The sequence below is a fragment of the Chiloscyllium punctatum genome, chromosome 46 (assembly GCF_047496795.1).
Source record: "Chiloscyllium punctatum isolate Juve2018m chromosome 46, sChiPun1.3, whole genome shotgun sequence".
In the NCBI taxonomy this organism is placed as follows: domain Eukaryota; kingdom Metazoa; phylum Chordata; class Chondrichthyes; order Orectolobiformes; family Hemiscylliidae; genus Chiloscyllium; species Chiloscyllium punctatum.
In genome coordinates, this window is record NC_092784.1 from 50259489 (window position 1) to 50274709 (window position 15221).

A 15221-nucleotide genomic window follows, 5' to 3' on the forward strand; every position below is an offset into this window, starting at 1 on the left:
TGGCCAGAGTAAGGGTAGGGTCGATCAAGGATGGTGGAGGGAACTTATGCCTGGAGTCGGAGGAGGTCCTTGATGAATACTTTGTTTCAGTATTCACTACTGAGAGGGACCTTGTCATTTGTGAGGACAGAGTGAAACAGGCTGATATGCTCGAACAAGTTGACGTTAAGAAAGAGAATATGCTGGAAATTTTGAAAAACGTAAGGATAAGTACGTACCCTGGACCAGTTAGGATATACCCAAGGTTACTACAGGAAGCAAGGGAAGAGATTGCTGCATCTTTAGCGATGATCTTTGCATCCTCACTGTCCACTGGAGTTGTGCTAGATGATTGGAGGGTGGGAAATGTTATTCTCTTGCTCAAGAAAGGGAATAGGGATAATCCTGGGAATTACAGACCAGGCAGTCTTATGTCTGTAGTGGGCAAATTATTGGAGAGGATTCTGAGAGACAGAATTTATGATTACTTGGAAAGCCATAGTTTGATTAGAGATAGTCTGCACGGTTTTGTGAGGGGCAGGTCATGCCTCACAAGCCTTAATGAATTCTTAGAGGATGTGACAAAACACATTTCATCACGGTAGAGCAGTGGATGTGGTGTACATGGAATTTAGCAAGGCTCATTCAGAAAGTAAGGAGGGATGGGATACAGAGAAATTTGGTTGTCTGGATACAAAATTGGGTGAAAGTGAGGACTGCAGATGCTGGAGGTAGTCTTGATTAGAATAGTGCTGGAAAAGCACAGCAGGTCAGGCAGCATCCGAGGAGTAGGAAAATCGACGTTTCAGGCAAGAGCCCTTCATCAGGAATGAGGCCTCATTCCTGATGAAGGACTTTTGCCCGAAACATAAATTTTTCTGTTCCTTGGACGCTGCCTGACCTGCTGTTCTTTCCTAGCACCACTCTAATCTAGACTGTGGATACAGAATTTGCTGACCCATAGAAGACAAAGGATGGTAATAGATGGATAGTATTCAGCCTGGAGTTCGGTGACCAGTGGTGTTCTGCAGGGAACTGTTCTGGAATCTCTGCTCTTTGTGATTTTTATAAATGATTTGGATGAGGAAGTGGAAGTGTATGTTAGTAAGTATTCAGATGGCACAAAGATTGGTGGAGTGGTAGATAGTTCAACCTGGAAAAGTCTGAAGTGATTCATCTTGGAAGATCGAGTTTGAATGCAGACTACAGGGCTAACGGTAGGATTCTTGGCAGTGTGGAGGAACAGAGGGATCTTGAGGTCCATGTCAATAGATCCATCAAAATTGCCACCCAAATTGATAGGGTTGTTAAGTCGGCATATGGGGCATTGGCTTCCAATAGCAGGCGGATTGAGTTTAAGAACAGCAAGGTTATACTGCAACTCTATAGAGCCCTGTTTAGACCACACTTGGAATAATGTGTTCAGTTCTGTCGTCTCATTATAGGAAGAATTTGGAAGCTTTTGAGAGGGTGCAGAGGAAATTTACCAGGATGCTGGAGGGCATGTCTTATGAAGGTAGGTTGAGGGAACTAGGGCTTTTCTCACTGCAATAAAGAAGGGCAAGAAGTGACTTAGTAGAGGTGTACAAGATGATGAGAGGCATGGATAGAGTAGATAGTTGGAGACTTTTTCCCCAAGACAGAAATGGCTGTCACAAGGGGGCATAATTTTAAGGTGATTGGAGGAAGGTTGAGGGGAGATGTCAGAAGTTGGTTCTTTACACAGAATGGTGGGTGCTTGAAATGCATTACCAACGGTGGTAGTAAAGTCAGATGCATTAGCGACTCTTGAATAGACACATGGATGACAGTAAAATGAAGGGTATGTAGGTTAGTTTGATCTTAGAGTAGGATATAAGGATGGCACAACATCAAGAGCCAAAGGGGCTGCACTGTTCTATGTTCTAAAACAAGCTGAGCGGTGAGGACAATAATACAGTAGGGGCCTTGGAGAACATAATAGGTTAGACACTGACCTTGACCAATAGCTCTGGCATTAAATCTAACTCAAACGTCTGCAGCTGCTGTTTATAGCTACGCTTGACAGGAAATCTGCTATCATGGTTTGCCATGCATGTCCATCTTGCACCAGTCTCATATATCCACTATACATTTGTCAGCAACTGTTGTGACATCTGTTACCCAACTATACCTAGGCAGACCCATCTTTCTGCTGTCTTCACTTTGCCCTCAAGAAGAATTTGCTGTAGCTTCTCAGCTTTAATCAAATTCAAGTTATTTTCGGGATGCCACTTCCTTTTTCCCAAGATTTTTTTCATTCTTCAAACACTTGTTCACTTGTCTTTTGGTCTATATATGGAATTTTAACGTACACCTCAGCCTCCATTTCTCAAATGTTTACTTATCCTCCAGGTTTCCAAGGCATACAACAAGGTGGATAGAACTGGTATCTCTTATAAGCTTTATTCCTTGATTCAACCAAGAGTTTACTTGTAGTTAATATATCTTTCACCTTCACAAAATTAATTCTAGCTACCTCTGCATCTTTAAACCGAAAGCAACAACGCATCGAATCCTGTGGTCCAGACTGGTGCTACTGAACTGTGTTTCCCTGAACTATTTTTCCTTTTCTATATCCTCTCTGTTTTTGAACCTGAGAGGGAAAATCTAAGAATGGGTAGAGTTTAAGTTATAAAGTTATGAGTTAACAATTCACATTTCTTAATTCGCACTGGTCAAATTCCATTCATTCACATTAAACTGTTACTTTCTTGTTAAGTACAAAAATTGGATTAGTATTTCCTTTTATCCTGAGTTTGCCAGTCAGGTAAACTGGAGACTTTGGGATAGCTTGATTAAATCTTTTTACACTTGTGAGAACTTCAGTAATAGTTAGGCTTAATTTCCAATGCCCTTCCTCAGTGTGTCATGACAACGTAAACAAATATGAACGTGCAGCGTGCTAAATTGGGCAAACTCACGATAAAAGAAAATAGTAATTCAATTTTTGTACTTAATAAGAAAATAACTGCTTAATATGAACAAATGGAATTTAACCAATGGCAATTAAGAAATGTGAATTGCTAACTCATAACTTTATAACTTAAAACTCTATCCATTCTTAAATTTTCCCTCTCACATTCAAAAACAAACAAAATATAAAAAAGAAAATCATTTCAGGGAAACACAGTTCACTAGCACCAGTCTGGACCACAGGATTTGATGAGTTGTTTCTTTGAGTTTAAAGAACAAAGAACAGTACAACACAGGAACAGGCCCTTTGGCCCACCAAGAACCGTGCCTTTCTAAACTAAAAATCTTTTGCCTCTACACAGACGCTCTATCCTCTGAAATTTCATATATCTATCAAAGTGCTTCTTCAACACTGCCTCTACCACCTCCATCGGCAGCACATGCCAGGCACTTAACATCCTCTGTGTAAAAGACCTGCTTCTCCCATCTTTAAGTTTACCAACTTTTAACTTAAACCCATGTGCCCTAATAATTGACATTCTCTATCCTCAGAAAAAAGACACTGACTCCTGATTCTATCCATGTCTCTCAATTTTGGAAACTTCAATCAGGTCACCCCTCATCCTTCAATGTTTAAGTAAAACAAACCAAGTTTGTCCAATCTCTCTTCATAGCTAATACCCTCCAAACCAGACAACATCCTGTTAAACCATTTCTGTGCTGTTTCCAAAGCTTCAACAACCTTCTGATAGTGTGGCAACCAGACTATTTGCAATATTCCAAATGTAGCTGAATTAATTTTTTATATAGTTGCAACATGACTTACTAATTTTTATATTCTATGGCCCATTTTGAAGAAGGCAAGCATGCCATCTGTCTTCATGATCACTTGATCCACCTGTGTTGCCACTTTCAGGGAACTGTGGACCTATATGCAGAGATCCCTCAGTATGTTGATGCTATTAAGGGTTTCTTCCCATTTCTTTTTGTTCTTTGCTGTTGACATAAGGTTGTCTACACAAAGATGCTCTCCTTCATTTAATGGTTTAAAATTCATCCTTTCATTGTCTTCGAAGGTGTTTTATTCTTCCTTCAACAGATTTGCAGACAAAGGTAAGTAGAAGGCAGCTGAAGGTTACTGGAGACTTTCTTTTATCTCCATTCAAGGCAGAGACTCACAGAGATTTTATTTTTGATGTTTTCTCTTCTCAGCTTGTGAGGAGCCAGTAAAGCAATGCCAACTTGGCAAGAGCTAATCTATATGGTGTCAACAAGTAATCAGCCTCCTCAGTTCAAATTATGAAGTTACGCACTTTGATAACAAGAATAGAAGAGCTAAACATTAGTTAAAAGGAGAAAAACTGCAGAACATTGCAAAACAAATACATTAAGAGCAAGTGGGTAACTAGAGAGAGGGTAGGACCTCAAAGATCAAGGACGTCATCTTTGTGTTGAACCCCAGGAGATGGCAGAGATACTAAATAAATACTTTGCGTCAGTATTTACTGTGGAGAGAAAGAAATGGAGTCGAGAGAATGCAGTGAAATAAACTTTGATGTTTCAAAAATAATTCACATCACAGAAGACAAAGTTCAGGAGGTCTTAGAGATAATAAAGGTGGTTAAATCTCTGGGACCTGATCTAATGTATCCCAGAATGTTGTGGGAGGTAAGGGAAGAAATTACGAGACCCCTTGCAGAAATATTTGCATCATCTCTAACTACGGTGAGATGTCTGATCACTGGAGGGTGGCTAATATTGTAACTTTGTTTAAGAATGGCTCTAAAGAGAAACCGGGGAACTACAGACCTGTGAATCTGACTTCGGTTGTGGTTAAGTTGTTGGAGGCGGTTATAAAAGATAGGATTTAAGGACATTTAGAGAGGGGCAAAAATTGATTATGGATAGTCAGCATGGTGTTGTACAAGGAAAATCGTGTCTCACAAACCTGATTGAGCTTTTTGAGGAAGTTATCAAAGAGGTTGATGACGGCAGAGCAGTAGATGTTGGTTATTTGGATTTTAGTAAAGCCTTTAGTCTACCAGGTGGAACCTTGCCAATTAGCAAAGTTAAGTCAAATGGGATTCAGGGTGAGCTTGCCAATTGGATACATAATTGGCTTAATGGCAGGAGACAAAGGGTAATGGTGGAGGATTGCTTTTTGGACTAGAGGCCTGTGGCCAATGGTGTTCCACAGGGACTAGTTCTGGCTCCTCTGTTGTTTGTCATTTATATAAATGATTTGAATGAAAATATAAAAGGCATGGTTAATAAGTTTGCTGATGACATCAAAATTTATGGCACAGTAGACAGTGAACCAGGTTATCTAAGATTACAAAGGAATCTTGATCAAATGGATAAATGGGCAGAAAAAATGACAGATGAAGTTCAATCTGGATAAATGTGAGGTATTGCACTTTGGTACAGCAAACAATGGTAGGACATATACAATTAATGGTAGGGCCTTGGGTTGTGTTGTAGAACAGAGGGACCGAAGGGTGCAGGTACATAATTCTTTAAAGTTTGCATCACATAGAGACAGGTTGGTTAAAAAGGCATTTAGCATACTTGCCTTCACTGCTCAGTCCTTTGAATATAGGAATTGGAACCTTGCCTTCAACGGTCAGTCCGATGTTATGGGATGTTATGTTAAGCATGTATAGGACATTGGTAGGCCTCTTCTGGAGTACTGTGTCTCTGGTCGCCCAGTTACAGGAAGGATATTGTTAAGCTGGAGAGTGTTCAAAAGAGATTTACCAGAATGTTGCCGTGTATGGAATGTTTGAAATATAAAGAAAGGCTGGGACATTTTTCACTGGAGAGTTGGAGGTTGAGGAGAGACCTGATAAAAGTTTATAAAATAACGAGAAGTACAGATAGAGTTGATGGTAGTTGTCTTTGCCCTAAGATGGGGAATTTCAAGATTGGGGGATGCATTTTTAAGGTGAGGGGAGAGATTTAAAGAAGACATAAGGCAATATTTTTTACACAGAGGATGTTTTTGGTGTGGAATAAACTTCCTGAGGAAGTGGTGGATGTGGGTACAATTACAACATTTAAAAGACATTTAGATTGATACATAAGTCGGAAAGGTTTGGTTGGATGTGGTTGGCTGGAAAGGTTAGTCCCAGGAGTAGGCAGCTGGGACTAGTTTAGTTTGGGATTATGTTCACCAAAGGGTCTATTTGTGTGTTTTATGACTCTATGACTCTATAACTGAAGGATTTGGGATCCTTGCATATGAATCACACAAGGTAACATAAAACTTCAGTGATAGTAGAGAAGGCAAATGGAATGTTGGCCTTTATTTCAAAGGGAATGGATATGAAAATAGGAAAGGATGCTAAAACTACACAAGGTACTCATGAGATGACACCCAGAATACTGTGAACAATTTTGGTCTCCTTATTCAAGGAAAGATACACTAGTATTGGCGGCAGTTCAAGAGGTTCACTAGGTATACAGCAATTTCCTTATGAGGAGAGATTAAGTAGATTGGGCCTGTACTCATTTGAGTTTACAAGAATGAGAGGTGATGATACTTATACATGTAATGGGGCTTGACAGGGGAGATGTGGAGAGGCTGCTTTCCCCTGTGGTAAAGTCTAGGACCAATGGACAAGGGCCCAACAATTGAAGATATAAATGAGGGAGAATGTCTTCTTTCAGAAGGTAGTGAATCTGTGGAAGTCTTTACTGTCAAGTTGGATTGTTATTAACATTCAACGCCAAGACATACACATGTTTAAGCAGTAAGGGAAGAAAGGGAAGAAAGGGAAGAAAAACAATAAAATGGGGCTGAGGATTATCATTTTAGCCATGATCTTACTGAGTGGCAGAGCAGGCCCGATGGGCTGAATGGCTTACTTTTGCTCCTATACCTTATTGTCTTTACCTATCAATTCGGGATTGTCTGCTTTTGCACTCACTGGTCCAGGGAAAGGCAACACTGCACACAATGGAGTGTGCTTCAGCAAACATGCTATTTAAGACTGTAGCCATCTCTTTACAGTCTCCTTGGTTTGAAGCAGTATCATGCTTTATTTTAGTCCACATCCAAAAGTAAAGGAAATAAAAAATATATGGTCTTGACATACACATATGAAAGGGCTGCCAAAGTATAGGTTATTTTCTTCAGAACAAATCTTATGTCAAGAGATGGAAAAGGATAGACCAGATCTAAAAGTTGAAGTTCTAAATTGGAGAAAGGCCAATTTTAACGGTATTAAGCAAGAACTTTCGAAAGCTGATTGGAGGCAGATGTTTGCAGGTAAAGGGTCGGTTGGAAAATGGGAAGCCTTCAGAAATGAGATAACAAGAATCCAGAGAAAGTATATTCCTGTCAGGGTGAAAGGGAAGGCTAGTAGGTACAGGGAATGCTGGATGATTAATGAAATTGAGGGTTTGGTTCAGAAAAAGAAGGAAGCATGTGTCAGGTACAGACAGGATAGATCGAGTGAATCCTTAGAAGAGTATAAAGGCTGTAGGAGTATACTTAAGAGGGAAATCAAGAAGGCAAAAAGGGGACATGAGGTAGCTTTGGCAAATAGAATTAAGGAGAATCCAAAGGGCTTTTACAAATATATTCAGGACAAAAGGGAAACTAGGGAGAGAATAGGGCCCCTCAAAGATCAGCAAGGCGGCCTTTATGTGGAGCCACAGAAAATGGGGGAGATACTAAATGAATATTTTGCATTAGTATTTGCTGTGGAAAAAGATATGGAAGATATAGACTGTAGGGAAATAGATGGTGACTTCTTGCAAAACGTCCAGATTACAGAGGAGGAAGTGCTGGATGTCTTGAAACGTTTAAAGGTGGATAAATCCCCAGAACCTGATCAGGTGTACCCGAGAACTCTGTGGGAAGCTAGAGAAGTGATTGCTGGGCCTCTTGCTGAGATATTTGTATCATCGATAGTCACTGGTAAGGTGCCGGAAGACCAGAGGTTGGCAAACGTGGTGCCACTGTTTAAGAAGGGTGGTAAAGACAAGCCAGGGAACTATAGACCGGTGAGCCTGACCTCAATGGTGGGCAAGCTGTTGGAGGGAATCATGAGGGACAGGATGTACATGTATTTGGAAAGGCAAGGACTGATTCGGGATAGTCAACATGGCTTTGTGCATGGAAAGTCATGTCTCACAAACTTGATTGAGTTTTTTGAAGAAGTAACAAAGATGATTGAGGAGGGCAGAGCAGTAGATGTGATCTATGTGGACTTCAGTAAGGCTTTCGAAAAGGGTCTCCATGGGAGACTGATTAGCAAGGTTAGATCTCATGGATTACAGGGAGAATTAGCCATTTGGATACCGAACTGGCTCAAAGGTAGAAGACAGAGGGTGGTGGTGGAGGGTTGTTTTTCAGACTGGAGGCCTGTGACCAGTGGAGTGCCACAAGGATCGGTGCTGGGCCCTCTACTTTTTGTCATCTACATAAATTGATTTGGATGCAAGCATAAGAGGTACAGTTAGTAAGTTTGCAGATGACACCAAAATTGGAGGTGTAGTAGACAGCGAAGAGGGTTACCTCAGATTATAACAAGATCTGGACCAGATGGGCCAATGAGCTGAGAAGTGGCAGATGGCGTTTAATTCAGATAAATGAGAGGTGCTGCATTTTGGGAAAGCAAATCATAGCAGGACTTGTACACTTAATGGTAGGGTCTTAGGGAGTGTTGCTGAACAAAGAGACCTTGGAGTGCAGGTTCATAGCTCCTTCAAATTGGAGTCGCAGGTAGATAGGATAGTGAAGGCGGCGTTTGGTATGCTTTCCTTTATTGGTCAGCGTATCGGGTACAGGAGTTGGAAGGTCACATTGTGGCTATACAGGACATTAGTTAGGCCACTGTTGGAATATTGCATGCAAGTCTGGTCTCCTTCTTATTGGAAAGATGTTGTGAAACTTGAAAGGGTTCAGAAAACATTTACAAGGATGTTGCCAAGTTTGGAGGATCTGAGCTCCAGGGAGAGGCTGAACAGGCTGGGGCTGTTTTCCCGGAGCGTCAGAGGCTCTGGGGTGACCTTATAGAGGTTTACAAAATTATGAGGGCCATGGATAGGATAAATAGGCAAAGTCTTTTCCCTGGGGTCGGGGAGTCCAGAACTAGAGGGCATAGGTTTAGGGTGAGGGGGAAAAGATTAAAAAAAAAGACCTAAGGGGCAATTTTTTCACGCAGAGGGTGGTACGTGTATGGAATGAGCTGCCAGAAGATGTGGTGGAGGCTGGTACAATTGCAACATTTAAGAGGCATTTGGATGGGTATATGAATAGGAAGGGTTTGGAGGGATATGGGCCAGGTGCTGGCAAGTGGAAGTAGATTGGGTTGGGATATCTGGTCGGCATGGACAGGTTGGACCGAAGGGCCTGTTTCCATGCTGGACATCTCTATGACTCTAAGTTCTGAATGTGTGGTTGTTGCTAGCCAATTGGGGAGGCCTGCGTTTGTTGTTGCACTTTCTTACTGGCACAGCTGACTCTAACATTTTTCTCTTTCTGCCTAACAACAATCTGGGACACTCTTTTATCATCAGGTTATGTTGTAACAGCTGTACACTCACCAACTGATGGGAACCACTGCGTTTCTTGGATAGCTGCGGTGAGCTGCTATATTGGCTGGACACTTGCTTTCTGACTTCAGCTGCCACAGTCCTGCAAAGAAAACAACAATTTGCTTCAGTGAATTTCATAACAATGAGAATCTGCCAACTGCAACTTCAGAATGGTGAGAGCCAACAAGGTCAGAGCTCTCCAGGATGAAAATTAAAAGTTCTGACATAAATTCACAGCAACCAGTATAGCTTTTTGTGAAGCTCTCACTCTGTTTTGCTATTTTATGCGTTTTCACTGCTTAAAAACATCTATAGCAGCCCCGTCTTGAGGAATAGGGCATTGAACATCTTCCTCTAATCTGAATATCATGTTGTAATGAGAAAGTGCAACACAACAACTCTTCACCTTTCTCTTTCCAAGACTCTGACTGAAACAACTTTAGGAGGACCATAAGCACTGGCGTAGAGCCAGTGGTCCAAATGGCCTGATCTGTGCTGTGGTAACGTATCAAGTGCAACAAATCTCAACACAGGCAAAAAGACAAGTAATCAATCTCCGATTTAAATATTAAGATCATATCCAAATCAATGTTACGCAGGGTTAAGGTAATAATTTACAGTAAAAATAATGATGAAAAGAGCACCAAGAATGCCACTCAGTGGTTACCAGTCTATTTGGCTCTGGATCTGCATCTTGCCCAGCCATTGCATTAAATATTTAACCATTACTTCAAATGGAAGAATCAATTAACCAGGGCTTGACCCAGTTCTACGAATAGCTAATAAAATGCATACTTGCTAATTATTCATTCATTAAATTCATTGGAATCAGGAAACACTATGAAAATGAGAGCCAGGTTTAGCTCCGAAGCAAAACTCAATGCCAAATACTTCCTTGAGATTCCTAATCTGTACTGTGTTGTGTCTCCCTTTCAGTTACTTGCTAACTTGCCAGGATCTGGTCCAGATCTAAGGGCAGCACTGTGGTATCACCTCAAAGTAGCCAGTTCAGTTCCAATCCAGTGTCAGACACGGCCACAATGTCTTTGGAATCTTCTATACATAGAACATTGAAAAATACAGCGCAGTACAGGCCCTTTGGCCCTCGATGTTGCACCGATCCAAGCCCACCTAACCTACACTAGCCCACTACCCTCCATATGCCTATCCAATACCCGTTTAAATGCCCATAAAGAGGGAGAGTCCACCCTGCTACTGGCAGGGCATTCCATGAACTCATGTTTGTGAAGAGTCCAACTCTGTACTTGAAACAGTTTCCCATTTGTGTCAGCATGCTGCCAAATTATATATTTTTTCCCCATGTTTCCTTCTCAAATTTGTTGGACAATACACGGGTGCCAGCAGCCTGCAGTATTATAACCAGGTAGCTATTCTTTCACATTTAAGCCTTAGAGTGCCAGCATTTTATAAAAACCACAGCTAAATTTCAGCCTATCTTCACAGAAAATCAAGCCTCATGCTTTCAACAGGCATCAGCAATCGGGAGAGGAAAGCTATTTTCCACAACAGTACTTTAAATGTTATGAAAATACCCCACAAGCGTCATCGCACTCAGTGTTACATGTAGTGGAAGGCCACCCTGATAACAGAGGCCCTTAGAACATACCAGCCAGTGTTTTGAATACTTCCACTTTTCTGAGGTTGTAGCTTGCCCACTCCACATCTGCAAAACAGCTCTAGTTTCAATTAATGGGTTGGATCTTTACTTAAAGAACTACCAAGATCAAAAAAGATGGACATTTTCAATTTGAAGAACAAAGGTGACAATAAAATACTCACAATGAACAGGGATTTGGCATCAGTCTCATGTTCAAAGGTTGAAGGCATGTTCCCATCTTTTATATACCAGGCTGCCAGAGAGAATAGCTCAGCCTCGCCTGTCAGGCCACATGGGACCATCACAGGAACAAGAGCCAATCATTAGCTACAATCACTAACTGGCTAATGAAAATACACTAACTGTGCAGAATCAGTTGAGAAGGCTCATTCCAAGTGTTGTGTACAAGTCCTAGTTGCTTGCTTGTGGCAAATCTGTAGCCCAGTAAGGAGGCCTTGGAGGCTGATAATCAATACGAGGAGCTCAAATGTGCAGAATCATGGTTTCCAAACCCACTCAAATATTGAAGCTAAGCCAGGGATTCAGAATATAAATAAACAGTCCAATTAGTTCAAAGTCCACCAGGACAGCTTCCACAAAGAAACAGCTAGCACAAACTACTTACACTACTCTATAATAGAAATTTCTATCCAATGAAATTGTCTCAACTGTGATCAAAGTCAGAAGTCACACAACACCAGGTTTAATCCAACAGGTTTCTTTGAAATCACAAGTTTTTGGAGCGCTGATCCTTTGTCAACTGTAGTGGCTTCACCAAGTGCTCCAAAATCTTGTAATTTCAAATGTACCTTTTGGACTATAACCTAATGTCGTGACTTCCAACTTTGTCCACCCCACTCCAACACTATCACCTCCACCTTATCGGTCATGACTGTGCAGTTCTGATTTGAGGAAATGAAACTCTTGGAAATAATATTTTCACTTTAAAATCTACAATCTGAAAAAACATAATCTATCCTGTGAATTAAGTTTTGAAAGTTGGCAAATCAAAACCTATATTATCCAAGTAAGTTGTGAATCTGTGTTGTTATCGCAGCTTCAATCACAAAGGGAGACATTTAGAATTTGATGAATCTTTGGACAACACAATGGATCCTCCTAAAATGTGTAAGAATTCAAAACTTCTGAGAGAACAGGAGAGTGTAAGGACACCAGAGGGAATTCCAACATAATTATCTTCTTCGCCTCGTGGAACAATGGATTAATTGAAATTTAAAGAGCAGCTTTTTGCTTTGGTTTTACTCAGACTTTAGATGGCTCTCTTTTCAGAATTGCAAACTCACTAACTCTCTCGGAGTTCAGAGTTCACAGCAGGGAGGTACAAAAGACAAATTAAGGAAAGGACTGCTGTATTCAACGAGGCTACAAAGCGATACAACTTATAGTGCTGTAAAAGCAAAATAAAAAAAGGACCTTCACTCCCATCCAGAATCTTTTCTACTTAGTCTATGTTTGGGAGAAACAACTAACTAAACGGCTACAAAGACAAAGACAACCACACAGATGAATTCTGAGTTCAAATTTTCAGCTCCTTCACCTCAAAACAGAGAAATCTGATCTGAATGTATCCTACTGAATGAGCAGTTTTGAGTGGCCAAATAACCTCCTCCTGTTCCTGTCTCTCATGCTCTTTAAGCATCTTTAACTGAACTTATTTTTAATATTTGTATGTGCAATTCAGCTAATAATTACTACTTTTTCAAAAATATAAATAGCTGGAGAAACTCAGCCAGTCTGGCATTGTATCTGTGCAGAGAAAATTTCTGTTTTTTCTCCACAAATGCTGCCAGGCCTGCCGAGCTTGCTCAGCTCTGTTTTTCTTTCAGATTTCCAGCACGTGCAGTTCTTTGTTTTATTCTTTAATTTTCATATTTTACTGAGTAATTTTCAATAGTAGCTGTGTAATAACCTAACCATTTTTGAAGAAGTAACAAAGAGGATTGATGAGGTTAGAGTGGTAGATGTGATCTATATGGACTTCAGTAAGGCGTTCGACAAGATTCTCCATGGGGGACTTGTTAGCAAGGTTAGATCGCACGGAATACTGGGAGAACTAGCCATTTGGATACAGAACTGGCTCAAAAGTGGAGGGCTGTTTTTCAGACTGGAGGCCTGTGACCAGTGGAGTGCCACAAGGATCGGTGCTGGGTCCACTACTTTTTGACACTTACATAAATGATTTGCATGCGAGCATAAGAGGTACAGTCACTAAATTTGCAGATGACACCAAAATTGGAGGTGTAATGGACAGTGAAGATTACCTCAGATGACAACAAGATCTTGATCAGACAGGCCAATGGGCTGAGAAGTGGCAGATGGAGTTTAATTCAGATAAATGCAAGGTGCTGCATTTTGGGAAAGCAAATCTTAGCAGGACTTATACACTTAATGGTAAGGTCCGAGGGAGTGTTGCTGAACAAAGACCTTGGAGTGCAGGTGCGTAGCTCCTTCAAAGTGGAGTCGCAGGTAGATAGGACAATGAAGGAGGAGTTTGGTATGCTTTCTTTTATTGGTCAGAATATTGAGTACAGGAGTTGGGAGGTCATGTTGTGGCTGTACAGGACATTGGTTAGGCCACCGTTGGAATACTGCATGCAATTCTGGTCTCCTTCCTATCGGAAAGATGTTGTGAAACTTGAAACCGTTCAGAAAAGATTTACAAGGATGTTGCCAGGGATAGAGGATTAAGCTATAGGGAGAGGCTGAACAGGCTGGGGCTATTTTCCCTGGAGCATCAGAGGCTGAGGGGTGACCTTACAGATGTTTACAAAATTATGAGGGGCATGGATAGGATAAATAGACAAAGTCTTTTCCCTGGGGTGGGGGAGTCCACAACTAGAGGGCATAGGTTCAGGGTGAGAGGGGAAAGATATAAAAGAGACCTAAGGGGCAACTTTCTCACACAGAGGGTGTTACGTGTATGGAATGAGCTGCCAGAGGGAGTGGTGGAGGTTGGTACAATTGCAACATTTAAAAGGCATTTGGATGGGTATATGAATAGGAAGGGTTTGGAGCGATAAGGGCTGGGTGCTGGCAGGTGGGACTAGATTGGGTTGGGATATCTGGTCGGCATGGACGGGTTGGACTGAAGGGTCTGTTTCCATGCTGTACATCTCTATGACTTTGTGACTTTACCTTAGCTTATATAATGGATAAAGCTTTTCTTCTCATTCCTAAAGGAGCTCAACAAGCAAGGCAAATTTATATTTCATGGCAACTCTGAGGGCATGCCCAATATGGTCAAAGCATTTCACAGGAGCTCGTGACCACAGTATCACAGCCCACTGGCCTCATCACTTCCATAAAGTGACCAATATTGATTTTAAGACCTTTGTTCTCAAAGTCATTCAGCAAAGTGCTCCATTCAGCATTTATTTTCAGTGATGTATCAATACATCTAACAAAAGGTCATCAACTTGAATTGTTAATTAACAGATTGTCTCCAAAGATACTGCCTGACCTACTGAATTTTTCTTGTTCTCAGATGTTCAATTGTTGAACTGTACAAGTGGGGAAAATTAAAAGGATTAAACTGGTGATTTGACGAGGGCACAAGTAATGGCTCCGAGTTTGGAAGGTGGATGGGATGGGAGGATTGCTACAGTATTCTGTGCCTTCATGTACAGTTTATGACCTTTAGATATTTGGCCAAAAGAACAAAATACTTGTTTGTGATATTCCCCACAGTGAAATAGATTTTTCCCCAGCCATTGCCTTGATTCACCCAAGATGAATGGCAAGTGCTGAACAGTAGAGAATCTCACTCAACATAAAAGCTGGATACCCTTGTTCAGGTTGAAGAACTGGGGTGAAAATGAACAAGTACAGTGGTAACTGACTCCATCATGACACTGGTCCCATATGAAACGTGATCCTTACTGTAAGGTTTGTAGCTCAGGTTGAGGTTTAGGGTGTAGTTTTGCTCTGAGATGTAGATTTGATATCCAGACGTTTCATTACCTGGCTAGGTAACATCATCAGTGGCGGCCTCCAAGTGAAGTGAAGCTGTTGTCTCCTGCTTTCTATTTATATCTTTCTCCTGGATGGGGTTCCTGGGGTTTGTGGTGATGTCATTTCCTGTTCATTTTCTGAGGGGTTGATAGATGGCACCTCGATCTGTGTG

General features: G+C 41.2%; 1 protein-coding gene across 6 annotated transcripts in view; it reads right to left on the minus strand.

The window, feature by feature from the left end:
• The window catches only part of LOC140468034 (dedicator of cytokinesis protein 7-like), a 171426-nt gene that overhangs the window by 124291 nt on the left and 31914 nt on the right, over positions 1–15221 (minus strand). For all 6 annotated transcript variants that reach the window (XM_072564199.1, XM_072564198.1, XM_072564197.1 and 3 more), the window contains exon 2: positions 9469–9559. In XM_072564199.1, the coding sequence (XP_072420300.1) occupies positions 9469–9559 (91 nt within the window). The remainder of the gene's footprint in view (positions 1–9468; positions 9560–15221) is intronic.